Genomic DNA, 26,100 nt, shown 5'->3' on the forward strand with positions numbered 1-26,100 from the left:
TGGAGCAGCTGGCACCAGAACCGCGCTTTGGACCAGCATACAGATCATGTCCCCTCGAAGGGGAGAGTCCTGTGAATGTGGGGGTGTATGAGGTGTGGTGGTCCAGACCTTATTTTGGGGTTCAGAGCTTTCCAACTCACTCTCTAGTGTTTCTGAATGACTACACGAATAAGTAACGAATAAGGAATGAATAAGGAAGTGCGAATAAGGAACCAACTTCAGCCTCCTCCAAGATAGCTAGTTGGCCACCCCAGGAAGCACAATGTCAGATTAAATGGACCTTTGGTCTGATCCAGCAGGGCTTTTTCTATGATTTTATTAAAAAAAACTTGGGGGGGGTGGACTCCAGAAAGAAAGAGCTATAACAAATTTTGTCAAGCGTTCTATATACAATGAATAGATGGAGACGGCTGCTTCCAATACAAACTTTGTTTTTAACTACAAAGAGTCAATGAAAAGCAGTAAATCTGGAATATTTTAATGAGGAGAAAGGCCTGGTAACCCTACAGCCTTGGAATGCTGTTCTGTGGTTGCTTCATCTGAAGATTGCTTAAGATTAATAGTGACAATTATCTGCTTTCTTCATGGCTGGCTTCTCATTCATGCCTTTAAAACTACATCTGTTACTTAGTTTCTTTCTCCTTCCAGCACATTTAAGACTTTATAGCAACATACTCTCCTAATGTGGTGTGAATCTATTTTTCAGGGTGTCTCATTGTCTTAAACAACTGATAATCAAATATATGTTACACATCATGTAAACATTCTTCATCATGGATCAGTTTTTTATTAATTTAATATGATAATTTTCTTGTCTTAGATGGTCCTGGGCAAAGTTATGATCATAGGTGTAAAATTCATGCCTCTTAATTCTTTTTAAAGCATGTATCTTTAGCCCTGCTTTAGTTTCCATTGACAGAAAAAGCTTGTCAAAACACTACTATTCATTTAGTTGCATTTGGGTTAACCCATTCTGTTGAGTCTTAAATTACTAATATGTCATTTTGACATACACATACATTTCAGACCAGTTTACTGATTACTACTGCATGCCATATGAATTAATTTAGTGTGGGCTTATTCTGCACTACAGAGTGTAAGTATATTGGTAGATCTGCACATGCCTGCCACATAGGAAAAAGCTGTCCATCTCACTAGCAGTCTTGGAAGTCAGTCACCAGAACTACAATTAAAACACTACCTTCATTCCATTCAGACCTCCCAAAATGATAGTTAGCAGAGCTCCTGCTTAAAACAGGGAGAAGTCATCTCTCCCTGACAAGAGTGGGGCATAAAGCTAGATGAAACAGAGCACATCTCAACTGGTCATTCACTGAAACGGAAGAAAGCTTCAGAATACTTGTTGTGTCCTCCTAACTACTTGTTGCTTTGAGTCTGATGAGATAAGGTTGGTTATACATGATTAGACAAATATGACACATTGTGCATTAAAACTGATCCTTTCACACACCTTGGCCAATTTTTCTGCTCAGTCATGCTTCACAGCACATTTTCATTGTTGCAGTCCACCCAAGCTGACTATTTGTAATTTTCTGTGAGTTTCCCCCCCTGTGTGTACTAAGAACATTACAAGGGCTTTTGGAGATACTTAGTTATTAGAGCATATGACACAGACAATTTCACAGAGAAAGAAAGCATCTTTTATATGCATATAAAGTTGCTTCTATAGGGTGAGAATTCTCCATGCTGCTTTCATCACCACTGCAAATACAGAGGTGTGTGCATTAGAAACAAGTGTGGGAGCAGGGCTGGTTCCAATTTTTTATGGAACCTGGGCAACAGAGTACAACTGACCCCCCCGGTACAGTCCCATTCTACTGTAACCACCACATCCCCTCCTAGGGTTGCCAAATCCGTCTTCACTGGGAGCGGGGGGCTCCCGGCCGGCGTCGGGGCTATGCGTGCGCACGCACCGCGTGCACGCACTGCGTGCACGTCACCCGGAAGTGATGTAGGCACGCTGGGCACGCTGGGGGCGGGGCCACGGCCATATAAGGGAAAACCATAGAGTTTTCCCTTGTATGGCCATGGCCACGCCCCCCCCCTCGCCCACATTTGGCAGCCCTATCCCCTCCACTGACTCTACCCTTCCCTTTGGCTCTACCCTTTCTTCTTTAACAATTCCCTTTTCAATTCACTTTAGGGTTGCCAGGTCTTAACTGGCTGCCAGTGGGGGTGTTCCTCCCTGGTCCCAGGATCTTCTGGTGTGACATCATCATGCCGGGCACATCACGGGGGGGATGCTCCAGCATTTGAACAAAAACCTCTATGGTCACCATAGAGTTTTAACCCAAATGCTAGAGCGCCCCCTGTGTGAAATGCCTGGCGTGATGACGTTACCCAGGTGACGTCATCATGCTGGGCACATAGGGCATAATGGGGCTTTTGGGGGGCAGGACTCCCCCACTGGCCAACAGGCCATTGGTGGATTGGGGGCCCCAAAAGTGGGAGAACCCTCACCCCCATCAGTGGGGTGGCAACCCTAATTGGCTTACCCTGGTAAAGAGAAATCATACCAAATGTTGCTTTCTTGGTTACCCTTTATTACTTTGTATTAAACAATATAACTAAGGTATAACTGATGTAACAAGTAAAATTATTTTTCTGTAACAAAATTCTTTAAAATCTCATGTATTACATGAGTGCCACACTGGTGGAACAAGCTCCCGGAGGATATCAGGACCCAGCAGAACTTGCTACAATTCTGCAGGGCCTGCAAGACGGAGCTCTCCCACCAGGCATTTGACCACATCTAACATCTGGTACATCTGGTTATAACATCAGAGGCTTCCCTGGGATCCTGCCACCGTCACTGTTGCACTGACTGACTCCTGTCACAAAAATATTGGATATGGCAATATCGGAACATGTTCGCTACTGCATAGGAAACTATGAATGTATAGCACTTTAGTTTTTATGTTGGTTTTAAACGGTTTTAAATTTTTATGTAAGCTGCCCTGAGCCTGCTTCAGCGGGAAGGGCGGGGTATAAATCTAATTAATAAATAAAATATGTTGTTTGCAAATTAAAAGTGACTTCAAACCAACACAGCTGACCAACTGGATGCATTTAAGTAGAACACTTTCCACCTTGTTTTTACAGCAGCAAAACAGTGAATCACAGGGCCAAACTAGATGTGACCACAAGGACAGCCTAACATCTTAAAGTCATTTATAAATGTTGTGAGGGCCTGATTCTGATCAGGCTCACAGCATGGCAGCCTGAGGAACTATTGTTCCCTGCTGTTATCAAATGCTGAAATGGCTGCACACACCCCTGGCTTTTTTTGGCACTCAAAAAGGTGTGTGGGGGAAACAACATCTCAGCCCATTGCAGTACACTTGCAACATTTTAAAATGTTGCATCCTCTAGTTTTAAGTTAAAGTTTGAAGAATGTTAAGAACATAAGAACATAAGAGACGCCAATGTTGGATCAGGCCAAAGGCCCATCCAGTCCAACACTCTGTCACACAGGGGCCAAAAATACCAGGTGCCATCAGGAGGTCCACCAGTGGGGCCAGGACATTAGAAGCCCTCCCACTGTTGCCCCCCCCAAGCACCAAGAAGACAGAGCATCACTGGCCCCAGAGCCCCTATCTATACCTTGTGGCTAATAGCCACTGATGGACCTCTGCTCCATATGCTTATCTAATTCCCTTTTGAAATGTTTGCCTAAACTTCTGCAAGATTTAATAACTATAGCATATCTGCTTGTTTTACAGGTGACTGCTTTACATCCTTTGTCTGAACTTCCTTGTGCAATTTGGATGTTGGGTATTCAGGAGGGTTATTTTTATTGTTTTAAATCTGCCTGTAAATACTCATTGAGGCCTTCTGTCACAGGCTCAGCCAGTGGAATACCATTGGAGAAGACCATGGTTTTGCATGTACTGCAAGGCTGATTACAGTTAGTGGTTTTTTTTTAAAGCCCCCTGGTGGTGCAGCAGGGGAAAATGCTGGGGAAATGACCATGGCAAAATGGAGACAGTGTAGAAGGAAACTGTGCAGGCATGAAAATGTGCACCATTCTTTCCATTCCTTCTGGACAGTGTACTAACATGCTTGGACAGCATTTTTTCAAAAGTAAAACAGGTTTGGGAAAGACCATATTGAGGATGGGGAAAAGCTTGAAACAGGATGGTTACAGCATAATGCCATGTGACTGTACAGTACTGAGGAATTACATGTAGACCAGAGACAGAACTTCCATATCATCACACGTTCCATTAAACTCAAATGATTTTTTTTCCAGAGGAGGTAGTTCTCATGTTCAGTTATTAAGGAATACACATTGAGTCATGAGAATGTAAGGTTTCTGAATCAATCCATATGTTATGGCACCAAGTGGAATACAGCTAGAAATGCTTCTGTGAGGCAAAGATTCCCAAGTGACAGCTTTAATGTGTGAAAGGTGCATTATGCCCTCCATGTGTTGCCATCACTACACAGGAACAATTTTCAGTGTAGTAACAGTGGTTGTAATAAGGAAATGCAGATCCAACACCCAAGAGGCCTCTGGCGTCAAAGAAAACACTCTCGTCTGGGAACCAAGCAGTTCAATCCTAGGGCTTCTGGCTGAAAGGAACTGGTTCCCCTTTATGGAAGCAGATAGGCATGGAAATGATAATCATCTATTCACTAGACAGATTGCTGTTGGGATATCCTGAATTAGAGCCATAAACACCAAAGACATGCTCCTGATTACAACTGGGTAAAGGGAATGGCAGAAAGCATGTGTATACTGGAACACTGAATAAAAGCACATAAAGTACTCATAAATAAATATATAAATGAATAAAGTGATAAATATAGTAAGACTGTTTGTTTTGCTACCTTTTAAATGTCCCTTAAGAAAAGCAGAAGTTTTACGAACATGGAAGAGTGGAGAGAGAAGGCAAGAGAGGGAGGGTGTCAGAAAATGCCAGTGACAGTTGACTGTAGTTGGAATGGTTGTTTTTTTCTGCTGCTTTGTACACAAATGCTCTGAACAGCCAACTGTATTCAGCTCACTAGGAAGAGCTGTGCTACTGAACTAAATGGAATTTGTGAATTCAGTGGTGACAAAAAACCATAACGCTAATCAGATTAACAAACCAGGTACAAACTGTAGCTTAGAATTCTATTATTTATTTGTTAGTTTATTGCACTAGATTTTAAACCACCCTCCCTCTACTCAGGGCAGTGTACAACATAATAAATTCATATTATACATAGCTAAAACAATTTCAAACAATAAAAACAGAGTACTTAGCCTAAAAGATGGTGTTAAAAATTCCAGTAGTGCCACTGCCTCACCGCGGGTGGGGGTGGGGGAGGATGGTACCATCACTGTCCTCAACCAAACACCCGACGGAACATCTCTGCCTTACAGGCCCTGCAGAACTGCATCAAGTCCCGTAGGGCACAGATGTTCAGCAGAGAGTTCCACCAGGTTGGAGCCTGGGTGGAAAAAGCTCTGGCTCTAGTTGAGGACAGCTGGATATCTCTTGGGCTGGGGACCACCAATAGGTTCTGATCTACTGAGCATAATGCTCTTCTGGAGGTATACCGGGAGAGGTAGTCCTGAAGATACATGGGTCCTGGACCATTAAGGGCCTTAAAGGCCTACATAGGTGTCAAACTCATTTGTTCCAAGGCCCGGATCCAACATAAATGTCACTTTGTTGGGCCAGGCAATGTGGGCTATAAAATGTAACACGAGGTACCAGAGATATAAACTTTATAAAGCTGCTTTCAGATGTTGAATGGCAATAGCAGGTGAATGACAATAGCAGGCTTGATTGGATTAGGTGTGACATGCAAAGGGGTAGTAGGTGTGGAGATATCAGTGTTGGTAGGTCTCAATTCCATCCAGCGGGATTCAGTCCAGGAGGACGCAAAAAATAAATGGACATAAGTCTGACATTAGAAACCACAACATTCAGCTGCTGACCTAAGAGTAGCAGTGCTCTTACAAAGGAATTTCAAAGGGAGAGTAGAAAGAGAGACTGCTGAATTGCAATTGATAATGAGGCTCAAGATAATGCATCCTCCTGGATTGAATTGAGACCTAGTTTTCCTGCCCCATTATCAATGTGTGCTATTATCATTTGGCATCTGAAATCATTCCACTCTCCAAAATATAAAGACCAATCTACGTGCTCTAAGTCCTAATCAGGGTATTTTTGAAAGAAAATAAATCCAGACAGGAACAGAGAAATTCAATCTACGTAATTCCCCCCCCAGAATATAAACCAAAATAATTTCCTCAATGTACATTGTGCTTCCCTCCCACTCACCCACCCACCCAAGAAGTGTGCTTGCACTCAAAAAGCTTATACCTGGAATAAAACGTTGTTGGTCTTAAAGCTGCCATGGGACTCCAATTTTGTTTTATGTCTGTCTTTTTCTCTCCCCCCCCAAAAAATAGAGAGAAGCAACCCTGAAGAAGAAACCGGCTGCACTAGCAGCCCTGGAAAAGGAAGCAGGAGAAGGAAGTTGTTAGGGGGCCGGTTCTGAACCCCGTGTTGGCTGGATCTGGCCCACAGGCCGCATGTTTGACACCTCTAGCCTAGAACCTTGCATTTGATCCGATACTCCACTGGAAGCCAGTGAACCTCACACAGCACAGGATAGATGTGTGCTCTACGTGGAGTCCCTGTAAGGGCCCGTGCTGCTGCATTCTGTACCAGTTGAAGCTTCTGGGTCAGCCTCAAGGGTAGGCCCACGTAGAGCAAGTTACAGTAGTCTAATCTAGAGGTAACTGTTGCATGGATTACTGTAGCTAGATCAGGGCAAGACAGGTGGGAAGTCAGTTGCTTGACCTGGTGCTGTTTGAAAAATGCCAGTCTGGCAAAATTTGTGACCTGGGCCTCCATTGTTACGGAGGCATCCAGAATCACACCCAAGCTCCTGACAGTTGGTGCTGGTATTAAGGGCACACCATCAAGAGCTGGGAGTTGGCACCCCAAACCTGAATCTCCCCGCCCCAGTCACAGAACCTCCATCTTAGAAGGAGTCAGTCTCAGCCAGCTCTGTTTCACCCATCCCACCACAGCCTCCAATCCCTTAGCCAGGTTTACTGGGGCGGTATCCAGCCAGTCACCCATCAGCAGGACCCTCCTAACAAACCGACCTGGATAGCCCAGACTAACTTGATTTCATCAGATCTTGGAAGTTAAACTGGGTCGGCCCTGGTTAGTATTTGGATGGGAGACCTCCAAGGAATACCAGGGTCATGACCCAGAGGCAGGCAATGGCAAACCACCTCTGAATGTCTCTTGCCTTGAAAACCTTACAAGGTCACCATAAATCAGCTGCATCTTGATGAGGGAAAAGGAAAAGGAAAAACCTACCTTGACCTGGATAGTCCAGGCCAGCCTGATCTGATTAGATCTCAGAAGCTAAATGGGATCAGCCTTGGTCAGTATTTGGATGCGAGACCACAAGGGATACCTGGGTTAATATACAAACCACCTCTGAATGTCTCTTGCCTTGAAAACCCTCTGGGGTCATCATAAATTTGCTGCAACTTGACAGCAAAAAAACAAACAAAAAACCCTACAGTTTATTGGGCAACCTTCATTTCAACACAACAATAAACCAAAGTTTAATTTAATTGAAACTTAATTTAACACCCCCCTATCTTTTGTTGTCATCTGTGCCCAGTTTTCCAGTCTTAATCCCACTGTCCCCTTCCCCTCTAATTGCCATCCAACCTTATTCTTGTCCTCTCTGGTAATTTTTTTCTTTGTTGTTAAATAAATTACATATTCCCAGTTTCTACATTTTTAAACTTTATGGAGGGAATAGGGAAAGGGACTGGGGTTCCTCAGAGTATCAAGGCATGTTACAAGTGTTCCTCAGACAAACAATGGCTGAAAATGCTATATAAAATCCTCTGGGTTCCTCTTTGCAGGCATTCTTTGTCATAACAGCTACTCTCCTCGGTCAATGTAGTAGGTGACTTTTTGCTAAACCTCTCATCACCATGAAGGCATCACCCTACTCCATAGGCCTTTCCTCTTACTCCTTGTAATTCAGTTACGGACTTCTAGGCAGCAGCTGAGCCTGCACAAAGTCTTGAATCGATGCAGAGCTGAGAGCCCTGTCTTGCTCTCGGCTGCTATGTACTGATGCCATTTGTCCTATTGCCGCACTCTTATCTCTGTCATGCTGCTCCTTTTGCCTGGAACAGCTTATTGCACCCTCTGTATGCCGCTGCATCTCTTTCCAATTCAGTTTCCAACTCCACCACTGTCCTTGCCCTTTCCATGTAATACTGCCTACCTCTGTTTACCCTCACATGCCTCTGTGGATCCAGTCAAGATTTAAGATTACCTCTTCCTAAAGGGCCTATGGTTCAAGAGCCAGCCATGTTTACCTAATAAAAAACATTGCTTATCCATTCACACACTATTTAAAACCCTTTACAATCTGTTCAGAAGGGGAAAGGATTTGGTTTTGTGATTAACACAGAAGGTTGGCCGATCAGCTCTATGCACCCTACTCTGAAAATAGGAAAGACGGTTTTGTGCTGATCAGTCCTGTGTGAATCTGGTTTCTGTGAAAAAACAGACCAGACTTTCCCTGAGCCTTATTCTGGGAAGAAGCCAGTAAATATGTTGTAACTATGGTAAGGACAGTAGAAGAGGAAGGGTGCATGCACCCATGTTTAGCTAGATCAGAACCTAAAAGCAGTTGAATAATCTGCCAAAACTGGAGAAGATTTTGGTGCAACTCACTGGAAACTTCCTCTGCATAAGCCTATTTGCAATAGTTGGGAGATGCGGGGGGGGGGGGTTTCTATTGAATAATTTGTGGGTCTTTTTTTTTTTTTAATCCCCTAAGGGGGGGTTTTTTTTGAAGTTTTTTATTGATTTTTTTCACAAACTACAAACTATAACTGAAAATATAGGAAGGGGAACTACATCTAAGGAGAAAGAAAAAAGACCCACTAATAACTAAGAACCCAAGAGTAGGAGATCAATACATCAGCTTATCTCAATGTTATTCTAAAATGCTAATAATACATTGAACATAGTTGGTTATGGTAGGTTAATTATCTTTTAGCCACCATTTAACTGTTTAAAGAAATCCCCAGAGCATCCCAAAGTTATTTCAGAATTTTCAGGCACAAATCAGAGTCCTTCAGCCATTATTTATTCTTATCTTTTTCTTATCCTCAATTTATATGGACTTTTGGGGGCAGCCTCCCCCTTTTCAGACAGAGAGTCCTCGTCAGAAGACACCGAGCCTAACTCGCCCTCAGATTTACTTTCTACTTCTTCCTTCTTGTCTCAGCTGGTTCCCCCAGCTGTATTCGCAAAAAATCACGTGCTTTAAGAACAGAGTCAATCTTTTCTTTTTTATCATGGAGTTTGAAAATGACTCCTTCTGGAATTAGCCATCTGTAACTGATGCCATTTGTTTGTAGAAAAAGGATTAATTCTTTATATTTCTTTCTCTTCTGTCTTATGTCAAATGGGATGTCTTTTAAAATCCTGATGTTGTTGACCCCAATTTTCAAGGCTGTTCCCGTAGTTGCTTTCCAAATAGAGTCTCTCACATGTCTCTTCGAGAATCTGACTACTATTTTCCCAGTCAGATTATTTTTCTTGATGTATGAGAAATAGGACCTGTAGACCACATCCATCTTGCTGTAAAGGTATTCCGCTGTCAAATCTGTCATTGGGGCTATTGCTTCACTCAGCCATTGCTTCAGATTCTCTCCTTTAATTTCTGGGACCCCTCGGAACCGTAGGACCAAATTTGCTTTCTCCATTTGCAGCTGTAGAAGATGTGACTCTTCCGTGGCTTGTTTCTTTTCCAGCTTTTGCACCTTTTTCTTAACTTTTTTAGTATTGGAGTCCATTTCCTTCACCTTCTCCATCATTTGCTCCATTGCTTTTAAAGATTGAGGCAATTATAGTTGCTGTGAAGCCAAGCTCTGAACAATTGTTGCTTGATATTAGTCATCTCATCCAGCAGAGGGTGCAAGGAATCTGCCAACATTTTGGAAAGCTCAGTGGTCTCTTTTGTTCGAGGACTGCCCACTAGTTTCACTTTCAATGGTTTGTCCTTATCCGGTTTCTTCCCCGCCATCTTTTTGGATTTGTTTACTTTTCTGAAAGTTGCTAAAGTCTCTGATATTCACCCAAACGCTTATCTGTGCTCTGGTAAGTCTCTTAAAACAGGTTTAAATGCTTATTTTCCCACTCCCCCCTCTTTGTTTCTGTGTTTCGTCTCTGAATTTGGGAGGGGGCCCTCCCCTGCTCGCTTTCCGTCGCTCATTTAGGGGGGCAGCTTTCTTTTTAATTCTTCATGCTCGCTTCAACCCGACTCACAGTTCATTGCCAGCCAACCGGCCACGCTTGGCATCAGTTTTTTCACCTGATCTCCAGTGCTTGACCCAGTCAGCAACGCTACGTCCATGCGGACACTCAGCGGCAGGACCTTCGGGGCAGAGGAGCGCCTCAATTCTCCAGCATCGCACTGGCGAAGAGGTCGCCCCTCAAAAGCCCCCTGCCTAGGAACCTAGGAGTGCGACTCCCTCCTACACAGTTGTGCAGATTGCATCCCCGGGACATCTGGGAGATGCATCTGCCTGTATGTTGCCATAAACCGGAAGCCCAATAATTTGTGTGTCTTTTGTCAGATGGAGATTCCTTTACTGAATTAGCCACAGGTTGTCAACAGAAAACCAGCCACAAGAACTGATACAGAAACGCAAGATATGTCATAAAGTAAATAACAAACCATCCCACAAAATAAAAGATGTGCTAGAATTCATATAAACTAAGCTAAAGTACTTCAAAACATCCAGATCTTCAGTTCTACATGTGTACAAAAGAGGCTGAACAGAAAGACTTATTTCAGGTACACATTTTAACCCCATCTCTTCAAAAGCTTGTGTAATATTCAAGAGTAGACAACGCTGCTAATGTAGTTACAGTCTTTACGACTTCATGAGGCCTCTATCACATTTTGTCCTTGGAAACTAATTTTGGTGACTCCCCACATTACCAGTCAATTACAATATTAAAGTGGATGTAAGACACCTTGGCAACATTTTTGTTACGTGTACAGCTATATCCACCAGCTGTTATTTGGCTCACGCTATGTAGACGCTGAAGATATAAAATAGTGACGCCTTTGTGAGCATTCCGAGCAGGAATGACATTTTATATACATGCATTTTATGCATTGCACTTTGGACTAACTCCTGCTAGACTGCATCCATTAACAAGACTAACAAGGTGGGCTTGTATAGAGAAAATATATAAAAGAGGCTATTCAGTACATATTTTAAAGGTGGAGGCACAGTAAATTGATCACACATTATTTCTACATTATAAATGTGTGTCATTATGCAAAACTTTCCTCTGACAGAAGACTTTTTTCCATTTGACAACCCAACCCACTGTGTTTCAAAACATACACATTCATTAACTTTATGTAAATGCCACAAACCTGATGCTTTGTGAGGTACAGTTCCAAGCAGAGGGATGTTTACAGTTGGGTCAGCCATTATGCTTTTATCCAACGAGCGCAAAGACAGGAACTCATAAAAGTATTCAGCCTATAAGAAAATCCATTTAAAAGAAATGTTTATTCTGATTACCTCACTTTGTGTCATTCAGCCTATTATACTGAAGAGAGGGCAATAATGTCGTGTATACATTTCAGTCTATTTACAGGTGTTTTCATTTTTTACTTTTATTGCTATTGTAAAATGTTTTACACAATTTTAAATAAAAATCAAAGGACCAGGAAAAAAAAAGACTATACAAATATATTTAAAGCGGAGGGCCTGTTGTATTCCCCTTCCTACAGAGTCTTATTGCAACTGAAGGGACTTTTAATTGGGAAAACCGGTACAGGGCAGACGCCTCATATTGGGGCTTTTGGGGGTGCTTTTGCAGGTACTATTTGGGGATCTCATAATGGCTTTCTTGATTTAGCTAGACTTGAAATTCTGTAGCATTTATGTAGCTCTGAAACAAATAACTGAAATTATTTACAATCTGCCAAATTGTCAATTTTTGCCATTCAGTTTTTGAATACAAATCTATTTTGAAATTCATTAAAACTTATTGAATTCCTTGATTAAACTGTCAGGCATCAAATATGAAATCTTACAAGCTAAATATCATTACAGTAATACTAACTACTATTACAGTTGGCAACTGGCAACTGGTGGGAGATGGGGGAGAGCAGGGGCTTATGTCCGTGGTGTTGTCCATGGCATGACCTGGGAATGATATCATCACTCTGGGAGGCAACGCTCTAGCATTCATCCAACATTCTATGGTTTAATGCTAATTGCCTGATGCAATGACACCATTTCTATGTTGTGCCAGAAGTGACATTATTGCATCAGGTGACAATGATTGCCCCTCCCTCAATTTTACCTGGCATTTTCCCCTCACCACCCAGCTGAGCAATGGTGGACAGAAGAAAGAGGGGACAGGAAGTCTCCTGGCAAAGTAGGAGACCTGGTAACTCTGATTACCAATCATCTATCAAATAGAACTGCCAGTTATGCGATAATGAAATCAAATATGGAAGTGAGGCATCTAATAAAAGGTACCAAATATTTGATGAATTCAAAGCAACCATGCTGTTGGCTTTTTATCACACAGTCTGCACTCTTAAAAATTAAAAAGAAAAACACTGAAGCATAGGGTTGCTGGAGATCTCCTGGAATTACAACTGCTCTCCAGGTGAAAGATATCAGTTCCATGGAGAAAATGGCTGCTTTTGGAGGCAGACTCCATGACACTATAGCCCACTATGGTTTCTCCCATCCCCCAAACCCCACCCTCCCCAGTCTCCATTCTCAAAATCTCCAGGAATTTCATAATCCAGAGCTGGCAATCCTACCAACTGTCACTACCACTGCACCCAGAAACGACCACCCATAGCCTACCCTACTGCAAGATTTAAAGGGCCTTCCAATTGACTAGTGGGAGCATGCGGCCACCGATCAGTTGGAGGGTCCTTTAAATCTTGCAGGAGGGAGGGAGGGAGGGAGAGGGGTGGCCATGTGTGCCTGCACTCCAAGCCATGAATTCACAGCTTGGAGTGCAGGCGCGTGTGGCCTGCCCCTTGCTTCTTCTCAAAATCATTTAAAGGGACCCTTTAAATGCTTTTGGGAAGAAGCAGGGGGTGCCAGTCCCCAACATGATGATGTCACTTCTGCATGATGTCATAGCATTGGGGACAGCCCCTCCCCCTCCAGTAATGCCCCCAAAAGCCCCTGCTGGGGACTTGAAAGGATCTGGCAACCCTACTTCAGAGAACAATCTTAAGCAGGCCTACTCCAAATCCTATTCAGATCTATTCAGTGGGGCTTACTCCCAGGAAAATGTTTTTAGGATTGCATCTCTCCTTATATATAATTGTGAAGTGGGGTGGCACTTTCTGAACATTTCACATGCTCCTAAATCAGTTGGCTCCATGATGTGTCACTCAGAAGCTGTCCCTATCCACTGGCTGTGTTGCCTGAGTCCCGCCCACAGAAGCAGTGCCTGCCAAAACTTTCCTCAGAAGACAGTTGCTTCGCTCCGGTGAACACAGGTACTGTCTTTGCTCTTCTCAGGGGAAAAACCCACCACCTTTAGCCTCCAAGCCAGGTTTGCTGAGGCAACACTTTCCAGAATGGAAAAAAAAACCCACCAAGGAAGCCAGAGTTTGGGGAGGGGAGAAGCCTCAGCTGAATAGAATGCCATAGGCCACCCTCGAAAGCAGTTATTTTCTCAGGGGGTGGGGGGGAGAGATCTGTTGTCTGGAGTTCAGTTGTGATACTAGGTGATACCAGATGGCAGAGATCATTGTTGCCAATCTCCAGGTGAGGGCTGGAGATCACTCAGAATTACAACTGCTCTCCAGATGGCAGAGATCAGTTCCCCTGGAAGAAATGGTGGACTCTGTGTCCTTATACCGTGCTGAGATGCCCTCCCAAGGCAGCCAATGTGATGTAGCAGTCAGGGCTTCAAAGCACGGTAGAGACTGCAGGTGTGTGTGTGTGTGGGAGATGGAAAGCTGAAGACTGAGAGGGAAATAAAGGTAGGTTGATGGTTGGCTGGGAAGGAGATAGGGTTCCAACTCCAGGTGGGAAATTCCTGGAGATTTGAGGGATGGAGCCTGGAGCGGGTGAGGTTTCAGGAGGGGTGGGACCTCAGACAGGTACAATGCCATAGACTCCACCCTCCAAACCATTATTGCCAATCTCCAGGTGAGGGCTTGAGAGCACTCAGAATTACAACTGCTCTCCAGATGGCAGAGACCAGTTCCCCTGGAGAAAATTGTGGACTCTGTATCATTATACCCTGCTGAGGTCGCCACAGCAAATGGACACTGAGTGCCCATGCCCAGGGCACTCTCCCAGAGCCTCTTTCAAGAGATTGTTGTATTTATTTCTACAATGGGCCTTATTACTAGCATAGGCATAATGGCAAACTGTACCTTGACAAGGAGGGTTTCTACTCATTCTTCCTCTAGCTGTCACATCCCAAGCCATCCTGAAGAATTTTCTACCCCCCCCCCCCCCGGGCTAAGCAATATTTGAGAGGTATAGAGGCTGCCCTTGGAAGGTGAAGATAGAAGCACATCACATTGCAAGGAAAGCTCCATTTGCAGTGCTTTGAATCCAATCCTTGGCAAGTAAGTGAAATTTGGTCAAATATAGGATGCTCCTGTTAGTGAAAGATATCTTGAAAAGATCAAATACAAAGTGGGAGGGTAGCAATATGTGAATTCAGAGACGGACTACAGCAATACTTAAAGCTGGGTTTTAATAAGAGGGTTTTATGTAATGTGGAATAAGAAAATGACCCATACAGCTTAGTTTATGCACAGTTGTTTTTTTTTAAACAAAATCATCTGTTCGGGGGAAAAAATAATTGTTTTGTTCCCTGCAGACCCTCACAAAGCCATGGCAACAGAGCTACTGCCATACTGTCTGTTTCTCATTGTTTTGCTTTTGATGTTTTAATTATATCTAAAAACAGGTTATAATGGATTTTGTGATTAAAACAACATGTTCTTAGTAGTAGGAAAACAACAATTGGTGAGTCAACCAAAATAACTCCACACTCATCTTTCAAGTGTAGTGGCCTTCACTGTATGCTGCCCCCCCCCCCCATAAGACTCGATGCTTAAGTGCAGGGGGACTACCTGTCATTATTTGTATCTCTTGCACAAGTGTTACTGAATCAAGTGAGGTGAACGGGACACTTGGTAAGATGAGAGTATGAAACTCAAATCCCTCTTTTTCTACACTTCCATAAGGTTGCCAACTCTAGGTTAGGAAATTCCTAGAGATTTGGGGGTAGAACCTGGGAAGGGTGGGGTTAAGAACATAAGAGCTCTGCTAGATCAGACCAATAGTCCATCTAGTCCAGCATCCTGTCTCATGCAGTGGCCAACCAGTTCCTCTGGAAAGCCAACAGAAAGGCACAGAGGCTGATGCCTTTCCCTGATGGTGCCTCCTGGCTCTGGGATTCAAAAGACTAGTGCCTTTGAATGTAGAGGTTCCCCTCAGTCACCATGGCTAGTAGCCATTGGTAGACTTATCTTCCATGAATCTACCTAATCCCCTTTTAAAGCTGTTGATTCCTGTGGCCATCACTACATCCTTTGGCAGCGAATTCCATATTTTAATCACTTTCTGTGTAAAGTAGTATTTCCTTTTGTCCAAGTTTGGGAAGGGGCGGGATCCAGCAGGGTATAATGCCTTAGGGTCCACCCTCCAGAGCAGCCATTTTCTCCAGGGGAACTGATCTCTATAGTCTGAAGCTCAGTTGTAAACCTGGGAGATCTCCAGGCCCCATCAGGAAGTTGGCAACCCTACACCTTCCACCTTAACTCCATGGCTCCCTGCAGAATTCCAAAGTAACATCACAAAAGACTTTTATTTTCCCAATAAGGCATATCTTGAAGGTATTTAGGGTGCAAGAGGACAGTATAGCATCACTGGCTAGCTGTCACTGGCTGGAAAAAGGGATAGAAGGAGCAACATCTTTACCTTTCCGTTGTTATTTATGTATTATTTATTTAAAATACTTATATGATTGCCTTTCTTCTGAGCGTCCCAGGGCCCAATGTGCCTATGTGGATATTTTCCAAAATGTGGGTATGGTATGCAAATAATACATGTTTGGAATTCCATTGTAGGCCTATAAATAGGGGAAAGGATGCAATTAGTCTCTGAACCTTATACCATTCATGCCTGGCCTAAAAGCTAGATGTGCTATTTATTAAGACTCCCTGTAATGAGGAGAAATGAAAGGCAGAGCCAAGCCAAAAATGAGATGGATTCAAAAAAGGCATCTAGTCCAATTCCCTATCCCAAATGTACCATCCCTTAAGAGGGGTTGAACTGCCAGAAATATGATGTGGTAGTGAATTTTGTTGACAGGGTTTCATCTTAGCCACGATTCACCCAATCCAGAATCTACTTTCCATGCTCCATCCTTAAAAAGCAAAACAACCCAGAGAACCAATGAGCCTTAAGACCAGCAAATGCCAGCTTCAAAAGTTTGGTCTTCACAGGCTCACCTGAAAAGTGAGTAGGGGTTTTCTTGTCACTCTCAGGACTGACCAGGCCCGTAGGTACAGTGGGGCATTTCGGAGCCCACCCCCCAAGGCCCCATGGCTTCCATCCAGCCTAGGCCCCACGACTCTCTGGGCTGTCTGGAGAACTCCCTGCCGTCACCCCTTCTCCAAGTGCAGCTTGCTTCCCCACCTGCCAGCAGACCCATCCGCTCTATCCCAGGCTGGCAGTTGGGGAGGCTGTGTGTCCCAAGTTGGCGGTGCTCAGAGGTTGGCAGGGTTGGGGCAGGTGCCTCTTTCTCCTCCTCTTATGACTCCTCCTCCTCCTGGGTGCCCAGCTGGAGCCGGAGTGCTGGTAGAGGCCAGCTCCATGGCACTTGGCATCCAAGGCCCGCTAGCCCGCCCCCTCACCCTGTTGCTGCCAGAGCCCCTTGCCTTGCCAGAGCCTGGTGCACCACTCCCTCCAGCCACCACATAGAAGGCCTCCATGGTGAGCGTGAGTTATTTTAATTTTATTTTTTAATTTTATTATGTCAGTGCCCCCTAGGGTTGCCAAACCTCCCCCCCCCCCCAGTTTGGCAGGGGTCCCCTGCTTTTTTGGGCTTCTACCCACCGGCGGCGTGCGGAAACGCCGCCTCCCTGCAGTTAAAGGATCTAGGGGAAAAGGGACCCTGCAGTTAAAGGGTCTGGGGGAAAGCCTGAGAATAAGCAGCAGCGGGTATGTACTTTTGTGCAAGAGTGTGCAGAGTGGAGAAACTGTTGTGATTAGCAGAGCTGCTACAGGGGTTCGTACAGAGACATGTAAATAGTGTTCAAGAGAATTGGTGTAATGGCTGTTGTCAAAACACATGTCAGAGATCCACTGAAAACTCCCTACTTAAATTGGCTTGCTGTGTTATTGTAATATAATGTAAGACAGAAGACGATTCCCTCAACTCCTAGGTAAAAGGTTGCAAATGCCCCCCACAACACACCAGGAACCATCTTCCCAATTATACTTCTTCTTGCACCAGCAAAGTGGTTGAAGAAAAGGTGACCAGTTTTGCTCACAGATGTATAAAACATTATTATGGAATCACAAGATGACAATTTCATTTTGAAGAACAAAACCAACACTGGCCACATGAGGCAATACATTTGATTTTAAGGCTATTATTTTGGGAAGACTACTTTGATTCGGTGCAACAGATCTTTAAGAATTATTTGTAAAACATCTGAGCAACATCCTGTTTGATTAAAGAGGGATATTTCAAGGTGCTTCATCTTTCAGGGATGGAGGCCGGTCTGATGTGATGAGAGAAGAGTTCACAGCCCTTCAGTAAGCCTAATTCACCTCTTTTAATGGTAGGAAACATGAATCGGACATGCAGGCTCACTCTGGCCATGCTTCAAACTGGCGAGCCTTTGTTCTTAAGGCTCAGAAAACACCTTTGAAGTTGGGATAAAACTCCTCTAACACGCCATTACCAAAGAACAACCTTTTGATTATGATCTCATGAAAGTATAATCAATAACTTACATAAGTGAAAAGTGTGGCTAGAAGCAAAGGTCTTGTAATTGGACCTTTATTGGTTCCACATGTTTCTCTACTGCCTTCAGCTTGCTCTCATGTATAATAAATATTTCCCCCCCCACACACACACACATTTAAACCCTTCTATAAAAGCGATGAAACTTCAGCAGCTACTGTCAGCCATGAACTTATTCAGGTCATAAAGAAGGGTTTCACTGCATCTTTTTGGTATGAAGAACACTTGGTGAAATCCAGCCTCTAATAGACTTCAACTGAATGAAATTCAGTTGAAATTCAAAAGGATTTATAAAGCAAACCTTAGGAAATGAAGGGGGACCAAATATTTTGATACCTACAGTTGGGGAAAGGACACACAAGCTGGGAGCCTGCAATAAACTGCAGAAGAAGGGAACAATTTGGTATTGATGGATGATTAAAATGCCAAAGATGGGGGGGGGGGTGCCCCAATGTGCATCATTTTAGTTCCACTGAATCTCATTTGCTAGTTGTTGCCCTTTCACCAGTGCAGTTTGAGAGGTTCTAGGATCTTTAGATTATCATTTGCTTGTGCATGCTTCTTATAAAGTTAGATCCTATCTTCCACTTTGACCTGAAACCCCATGGGGATGCATCATACTGTTGTCCCCCATCCCTGAATTCAAGTTAAAAGCTGCGCTTCAACTTTTGGGGGAAAGTTAAATACCAGCAGTCTGGTTCTATTATGGTTCATGGAACCCATCCTTTTTTTGCACAAACTCAGCTTGTACCAGAACATTTCACAGTTCCTAACAAATCCAAGTCCTTCCTCTTAGCAGTACCATAATGTGTATTGTCAGTCTAGCCATTTTCTTAAAATGCTACCTAGCAACCTACTGTTGCCTTCCAAAACCATACACTTAGTACCAACACTTACTGGATTCTTCCTCTACACCGTCTAAACCGTACTGCATGTCCACAACTTTTTCACTAGGCTAACAAGTCACCATGTGGTCATGTTAAACCATGAGGGTTGCCTGGTCCTCCTGGCCATCAGCAGGGGGGGGGGGGGGAATAAGGCTGCCAAATCCAGGCTGGGAAAGTCTTAGAGATTTGGGGGTGGAGCCTGGGGAGGAGAGGGACCTCAGTGGGGCACAATGCCATAGAGTCCACCTTCCAAAGTATCCATTTTCTCCAGGGGAACCGATCACCGTAGTCTGGAGATGAGCTGTATTTCCAGGGGATCCCCAGGTCCCACCTGGAGGCTGGCATCCCTATACCTTCATATATTCATAACAATCAAATCTCCCACTACCAAATCTCCCACCAGAGAAGCAGATTCAAGAAACTAATTCTACTCAAGAAACAAATCCTGTCTTTGTGATCATTTCCTACTTCCTCAGTTGAAGTCCTCTTCTCTCTCAAGGGTTGGGTTCCTCTTTCCACAATCCCTGGAGGTTGGAAATTGATTGAACTTTCCAACTTTGGGGGAGTCTTTTTTGTGCCTCCCTCTGCAAGAGCAGTGGATTTAGAGAGCTCCTGATTTTCCTCCTAGGATCTCATTGATTGCACACACACCCTTTCTTTGCCATTTGGGTGCCCTTCCCCTTATTTTTTTAAAAAATCCTTCATTTGTCCTTCAGTGTCTCATCTTCCTAGCTGCTGCCTTTTCTTGCCCAATGCTTCAGTTGTGGCAGTGTCCTCTACCAGAGTGGCAGCTGAGGCCTCCTGCCACAGGGTCTCCTCTGAGGGAGACTTGGGGAATGTTATCGGCAGTTTGGTGGAGCAGGAAGGCCCTGCAATTCCACTTGCCTAACTGTCCTGCTGGAACAGAACTCCTGGACACTTTTTGCCGCCAAAACTGAACTCCCTACCAGCCAGCCAGGAGGGCTGGTATCAGCCCAACAGGCCTGGTCTACACAGCTTTCATGGGCAGTAGGAATGGTGAGTTGATGGATGACAATAGCTCCCCAACGTGTGGGAACCCGGGAGCAATGTTCCCTCTAAGCTGTGGAGTCTTGTGAGCAAAAATTCTACTTTGTGGGCGACTGGCATTAAAGTTGTGAGTGAGCAATTTGGCTACTGCATAAATTACTTTGCTCTGGAGCCATCCTTCCTGAGCTAAGACAAAAATCTGTGAGTTAGAGGATAAAAAACTGTGAGCTAGCTCACACTAACTCAGTTTAGAGGGAACACTGCCCAGGAGGGAGGAGAGCCTTTTGTTGCTCTGCCACGCTTTGGGGACTGGTTGGAACAATTTGTCTCCAATCAGAGAAGAAAAAAGAGCCTCTTTTCCTTCAAGGAAAAAACAAATGAGGCCTCTCATCCCCACCCCCTCCAGCACCTTTAAAAAATCTAGCAACTTCAAAGGCTTTTCACAGAGAAAACTGAAAAGGCTCACCTGGCCCACCAAGGCAACTTCTAAAAGCTTCCTTCCCATTAGGAGCAATTATTCATATTTCACAGACTATAGATCTGAAGACAAGGATTTTCCTATAAAGTCTGAAGCCGACTCACCACCTTTTTTCACATTAGGAGCTCCCCTTATTTGCTTCAAAAAGCATAAAAAATTCTGCAGTTTTCTGCTCTTAAGGTAGAAGTTCCTAAGGATGAACAGGAGGAGGAGGATGAAGGGGTCCCTGAGGTGTTCTCTAGGGTTAGGGAGCTGAGTTCAGCTTTACTTTCCCCTTGTTTTCTAAAGCTGAGATTAAAAAGAAATGGATGGATCTGACCAACAACTGCTTCTATTCTGGACAGGCTAAAAGGATGTACTCTTTTCCTCCTAAGATGAACCAGTTTAGTGAAGGTTTCAGTGGTGGATGCTCCTATGGCTAGCTTGGCATCAGGAATGGCTCTTCCAAAGGAGGGAGAGGGCACCCTTAAGGACCCTAATGACTGACAAAGTGACACCGCTCTCTGCACACCACAGCCCACCACCAGGCTATTTAATGAAATGCTTCTGCTGCTACATCTCTGATGGCAAGAGCCTCATACAAGTGGATCTGAAAACTGCCCCAAGGATATCCAGATTTAATCAGTGCCTAATTAGTTACATGCATAGGCTAGAGAGGGCAACAGCTTCATGTTAGATGCTTGTTGTGGACACAAGTTTTAGCAAGGGCCATGGCTTCCACTGGGATAGCCAGAAGACATCTTTGGCTCAAGTTCTAGAATGTGAACTCCTTAAGTCTCAGGTGGCATCCTTGCCTTGCCTTGGTAGTAAAGGGAACAGCTTAGAGGACATTTTAACTGAGACCAAAGACAAGAAGAAGGTTGTACTGTTCACCTAAAAAAGCGAGGACAGAAGGCAGAAGAGTTATGGTTCACAGTCCTTTCATTCCAACCAAATATACTTCTTATAGATTGGCCTCCAAGCATAGATCAAATCCTATCAAAACTTCAGAACCACAAGGCAATACAGCAACTTGGGCCAAGCACCTGCCTCTGGTAATGAAGGAAAACAGCACCACCAACAACAAAAATGATGCCAGATTAGCGCCAGTGAGGGGACAGCTTTAACAATTCCATCAAGTCTGGAAATGATCAGCCACCAACCAGTGGGTAAAGGAAACCATATCTCATGGCTATTCTATAGAATTTGTGACCCCAGCTTGTGACAGATTTCTATGTTCACCAGTTCCTTGCTGGACAGCGCACCGCCTGACCAGGCAGCCACAGACTTCCCAGACATGATGCCAGCACTGCCGCCTGACAGCACTGTTCCTGCAAAACCAGACCAGGGTCCAAAGACCACGCCTCCGCAGAGAGAGTGCCAATGTCCAACCTGGGAATGGCACAAACTGGCGTACCTGAGGGACCTTGTGTGTTAAGGTGTTTTGGAACTTAGGGGGGAGGGGTGTTGTGTATTGAGCATGCGTCATCCCTGAGTTAGTATCCGAGACTAGCTGAGCTTGTTGCTCTGGAACAATAGCTTGCCAGGATGCTGGAGGGGACCAGTGGGGAAGTAGTGTTATGTAAATAGCCTATCATTGGGAGTGGGGTGTGTTTGGGTGTGGTGTTTGCATGCTATTTAAACAGGGTGGCAGCCCTGGAGTTTGTCTTATAGTGTTCCGAAAATCACTTAATAAGATAGAGCTGTTCACTGTAATGTGTCTTGAACCTAATATTTAATACAGCCTTTGATCTTTGAGTAAACTAACCAGGATCTCATCACAGTCTGACCTTTTTTCAATTTTTTTTCAAAGTATTTGTTTGAGAAACTTCTGTTTTGCTCCTTGTAAACCTTGCTGGATTTGGTATATACATCATCTGTTTTTTTATTTTGAAAAATACTGATGTCTTGCATTAAACAATTCTGTATAAAATCATTATCAACTGTTATGGGCCAGTTTGCAAGGTCACTGTATTCTTTGAAATCACTGAATTTCCTTCCTGTTTCTGCTCTGTCTCTCTTCTTGTTCCATGGTACTTTCATGTTGACCACTGTGATTGTCATCTGTATCAAAAGTGTCAACAGTGGCTTGATGATTGCTAGAAAGAGCTCACTGGCTTCACTGGTGCTTGCTTGGCTTGTTTCAGCTGTAGGTGTTGACAAAGTTCGACTTGACATTGTAAAATAGTTTGATAATTTTTGACATTTAGAAATTTCATCAGATTGTTTCTCCTTGAGTTTGCGTTTTTGGTATCCACTTAAGTACTTTCTTGAACTCATTGCTATTCCTCTTGGGATCTTGTTCTCTACAATTACAGCCATAATGTTGTTATTGTTATTAGTTCTACTGCAACTACATGTATTTATGAGTAACATAAACACAAACATAACAGAGGCAATGCAACAGATGCAATTTAACATTACAATAAACAATATAAACAAAAGCATGGAGGTTTTCATAGGAGTCCATGTTCATCCCAGTCCAGTTGCTATTACTTCATAGCAACATTTTTTAGGATACTATTGGCTACAAATATCTTCAGCATCTACAAAGATGCACAGTACAAAAAGTCTAAACACATAACTAATACATATATTGTAAGTCCAGGTTAAACTCACAATATTGGGACATCAGATAAGATTTCCAGGTTGTATCTGGGAGGCTGCAGTTCTTCTCACTTGGATCCTGAATCCCACTTCAACTTTGTTTTAAAAGATCTCTAATACTTGCACAAATTACCAATGCTTACTTGCAGTAATCCAAAGCAGGCCTTGAAACAACAAGATCTGTGCAGGCCTTTCTCTCCCCTTATGGTGCAGCTTCTTCCTGGGCCAGGCCAAACTCCTCAGAAGCATTAACAAACATTATACTAAAAACATGTATTGCAACAGTTCTAAATAATAATAATTCACCTGCAATAATCCAAAGCAGGCCTTGAAACAAGAAGATCTGTGCCGGCCTTTCCCCATCCTTATGGTGCTGTTGCTTCTTCCTTATGATTCTGTCACTAAAATAGCCTTATTTTAATAACAAACACTTTAAAAATGAATTTTTGTTGAAAAATTCTCTCTCAAAAAAAGTTGCTTCAGGGACCCCCTGGGATTGGGGGTCCTGAAGTTTAAGCTTCATTAGTTTCACAATAGATCCACCTCTGCCTAGGCCTATGCCTCTCCTGTTTGTGAATGTGATCTTTAGAGGAGCCACAACCCAGTGATACAAGATATGGCTGCAGAGAACCTGCAGTCCCGGATGTACCTACATTTCAGAGTTTGGCAGGAGTAAGAAAAGACCAAAAGTCCATCTATCCCATATCCTCTTTCCAATAGCAACCAGCCAAATACTTCTGGGAAAGCCACATGCAATGCATGAGGGTACTGCTATTGGCTCCTCAGAAACTGATATTCACACACTGCCGCTGAACCTGGAGGTTCCATTTAGCTACCATGACTAAACAACAGTTCACAGACTATCCTCCACGAATGCATCTAATCCTCTTTTTAACATTATGTAGTTCAGTAGAAATCTACACATTTCTACTGAGGCAGTCCAATAATTATACAGTAATGGGGCGCATGCTGTACTTGTCCAGCATCAGATCCTGGGACAGCACACTGGGGGAGCTGGACTAACCAGCAGGCCTAAGCCGACTGAGTTAGCCTGGGCCTTTACTACAGAATGTTTGCATCATATGTGGCCTGATTCCTGTTGAGAGCTAAAATATGCCTGAAGTGAGGAGTGGTATTCTAGGAGATAAAACCTTCCTGGAAGAGATCAGCTTTTGGTTACAGAGGCAGCATTCTGTATCTAATCCATGTTCTTTGGCAGTGGTGGTGCTTACTGCTACCTCTGGGACTGTTGTGGTGGTGAAGGTAGGAAAAACAGAGTGTCTAGTGAGAGGGAAAATGGATCTCAGGGGCTATGAGAGCGCAGCAAAGTAATCACTGGGATTAATGGGCAGTAAATTGTAAATTAAATCCACTGAAACCCATAATAGTTACTGAACTATCAAGTAACCCAGTGACTGACTCTATAAGAATTGCATGGATTGTTCAAAAGCAGTATTTGAATTTACAAATAGATACATGACCAGAATTCATCTTTATTATCATGTCACATTTACTGCTCTACAGGAGTGTTTTCCATTCATTGTTCAATACAGAATCTACCAGTTTGTTTTCACACAACCCTCTTCTTCCCACCCCCTCACATGCTTTTTTACATGTTTCCTTTCTTTCCTTTCTTTTGTTCTACATTGCAACCATGATCTATTTGATCCCACTTTTGCTTTCCCCACTGAAAATTCTGTTTCCTGTTCTCTTCCACATAGCCTGGGATGGAGGAAAAGAGTTGGGCATTTTTAAAATAAAAAGTTCACAGTTCTATTCTCAGTGGGCCTAATCACTATGATGATCAGCCTTAAAGATAATATAATTAATTTATACATTATCACTTAGCTGATCATATATTTAGTAGCTCTCTATATGCTTTTGAATTAAGGCAAGGAAAGTTTATTGCCTGTTTCTATACTGGAGTTCAGCACTGAATTTTTAAAGATAAGGCCTTCATAGAACCGGGGGGGGGGGGGGGAATCAAAATTCCTGTGCAACAGCATTGCATTCTCTTTCTAATTTTCATAGAGTTACGTTACCAACCTTAAATAGCCCTTATTTTATGGTAATCTAGACTTATTAGGCAACTAGGCAATGTATTGTTATAAACCCTTGAACCTTCAATCCATTAGCTGAATTGTGTAACTGTTTTGGGAAACTCATGCCATACATAGTTGCATGCGGTCTATTTAGAATTAAACCTCAGGATTAGCAGCCACATGAAAAGGACCATCATCCCTACTACATGTCAGGAATGACACTACAGCCACAACTGGAATCCGAGAGAGGACTGACTTCACTTCCAGTTTTTCCTGGAAGTGACATCATGCCATCACTGACAGCACCCCCCTTCCCTGCTTCCCTGCAGTCTAGAGATTCCAAGTTTTCAATAGAAGAATGTCAGTCCTCTCCAAGAAGCATTGAAAAACCCTATGGTTATATCATAGAGTTTCTGGGAATTCCTAGACAGGCGTGATGTCACATTTGGGTTTTTCCAGAAGTGATGTAACACTGTCAGCCCAATGGCCATTTTTCAGTTTTCTTTTTCTCCCGAGGCTACTGTGAGTAGTGGTGGGAAAGAGGAACTGGAGTCAGGGGATCCCCCTCCAGGCTGGCTACCCTATTGCCATGCAGAGGACTAGGTAGGTGTATAAGGGATCCCTGCGTATGTAAGAACATTAATGTTCTAATTCAAGTTTTTATCATGTTTGAAGAAGAAGAAGAGGAGGAGGAGGAGGAGATTGGATTTATACCCCGCCCTTCACTTGGAGACTCAGAGCAGTTTACAAACTCCTTTCCCTTCCCCTCCCCACAACAGACACCCTGTGAGGTAGGTGGAGCTGAGAGAGCTCTCCTGAGAACTGCTCTTTCAAGGATAGGTCTGACAGAACTATGGCTTGCCCAAAGTCATCCAGCAGGTGCAAGTGGAGGAGTGGGGAATCAAACCCAGTTCTCCCAGATTAGATTCCGCACACTTAACCACTACACGAAACTGGCTTTTAGAGTGTATTATGACTTGCTATGCTTCACAGAGTTTCCTGACTTAGAAGTA

General features: G+C 43.6%; 1 protein-coding gene across 1 annotated transcript in view; it reads right to left on the reverse strand.

Moving 5' to 3' along the window:
• Positions 1-26,100, reverse strand: part of WIF1 (WNT inhibitory factor 1) — a 58,424-nt gene that overhangs the window by 16,483 nt on the left and 15,841 nt on the right. Inside the window, exon 3 of the mRNA XM_015415456.1 lies at positions 11,473-11,581. Coding sequence (XP_015270942.1) covers positions 11,473-11,581 — 109 coding nt within the window. The remainder of the gene's footprint in view (positions 1-11,472; positions 11,582-26,100) is intronic.

Source organism: Gekko japonicus, unplaced genomic scaffold, assembly GCF_001447785.1.
Source record: "Gekko japonicus isolate JY-2015 unplaced genomic scaffold, Gekko_japonicus_V1.1 scaffold1352, whole genome shotgun sequence".
Classification (NCBI taxonomy): domain Eukaryota; kingdom Metazoa; phylum Chordata; class Lepidosauria; order Squamata; family Gekkonidae; genus Gekko; species Gekko japonicus.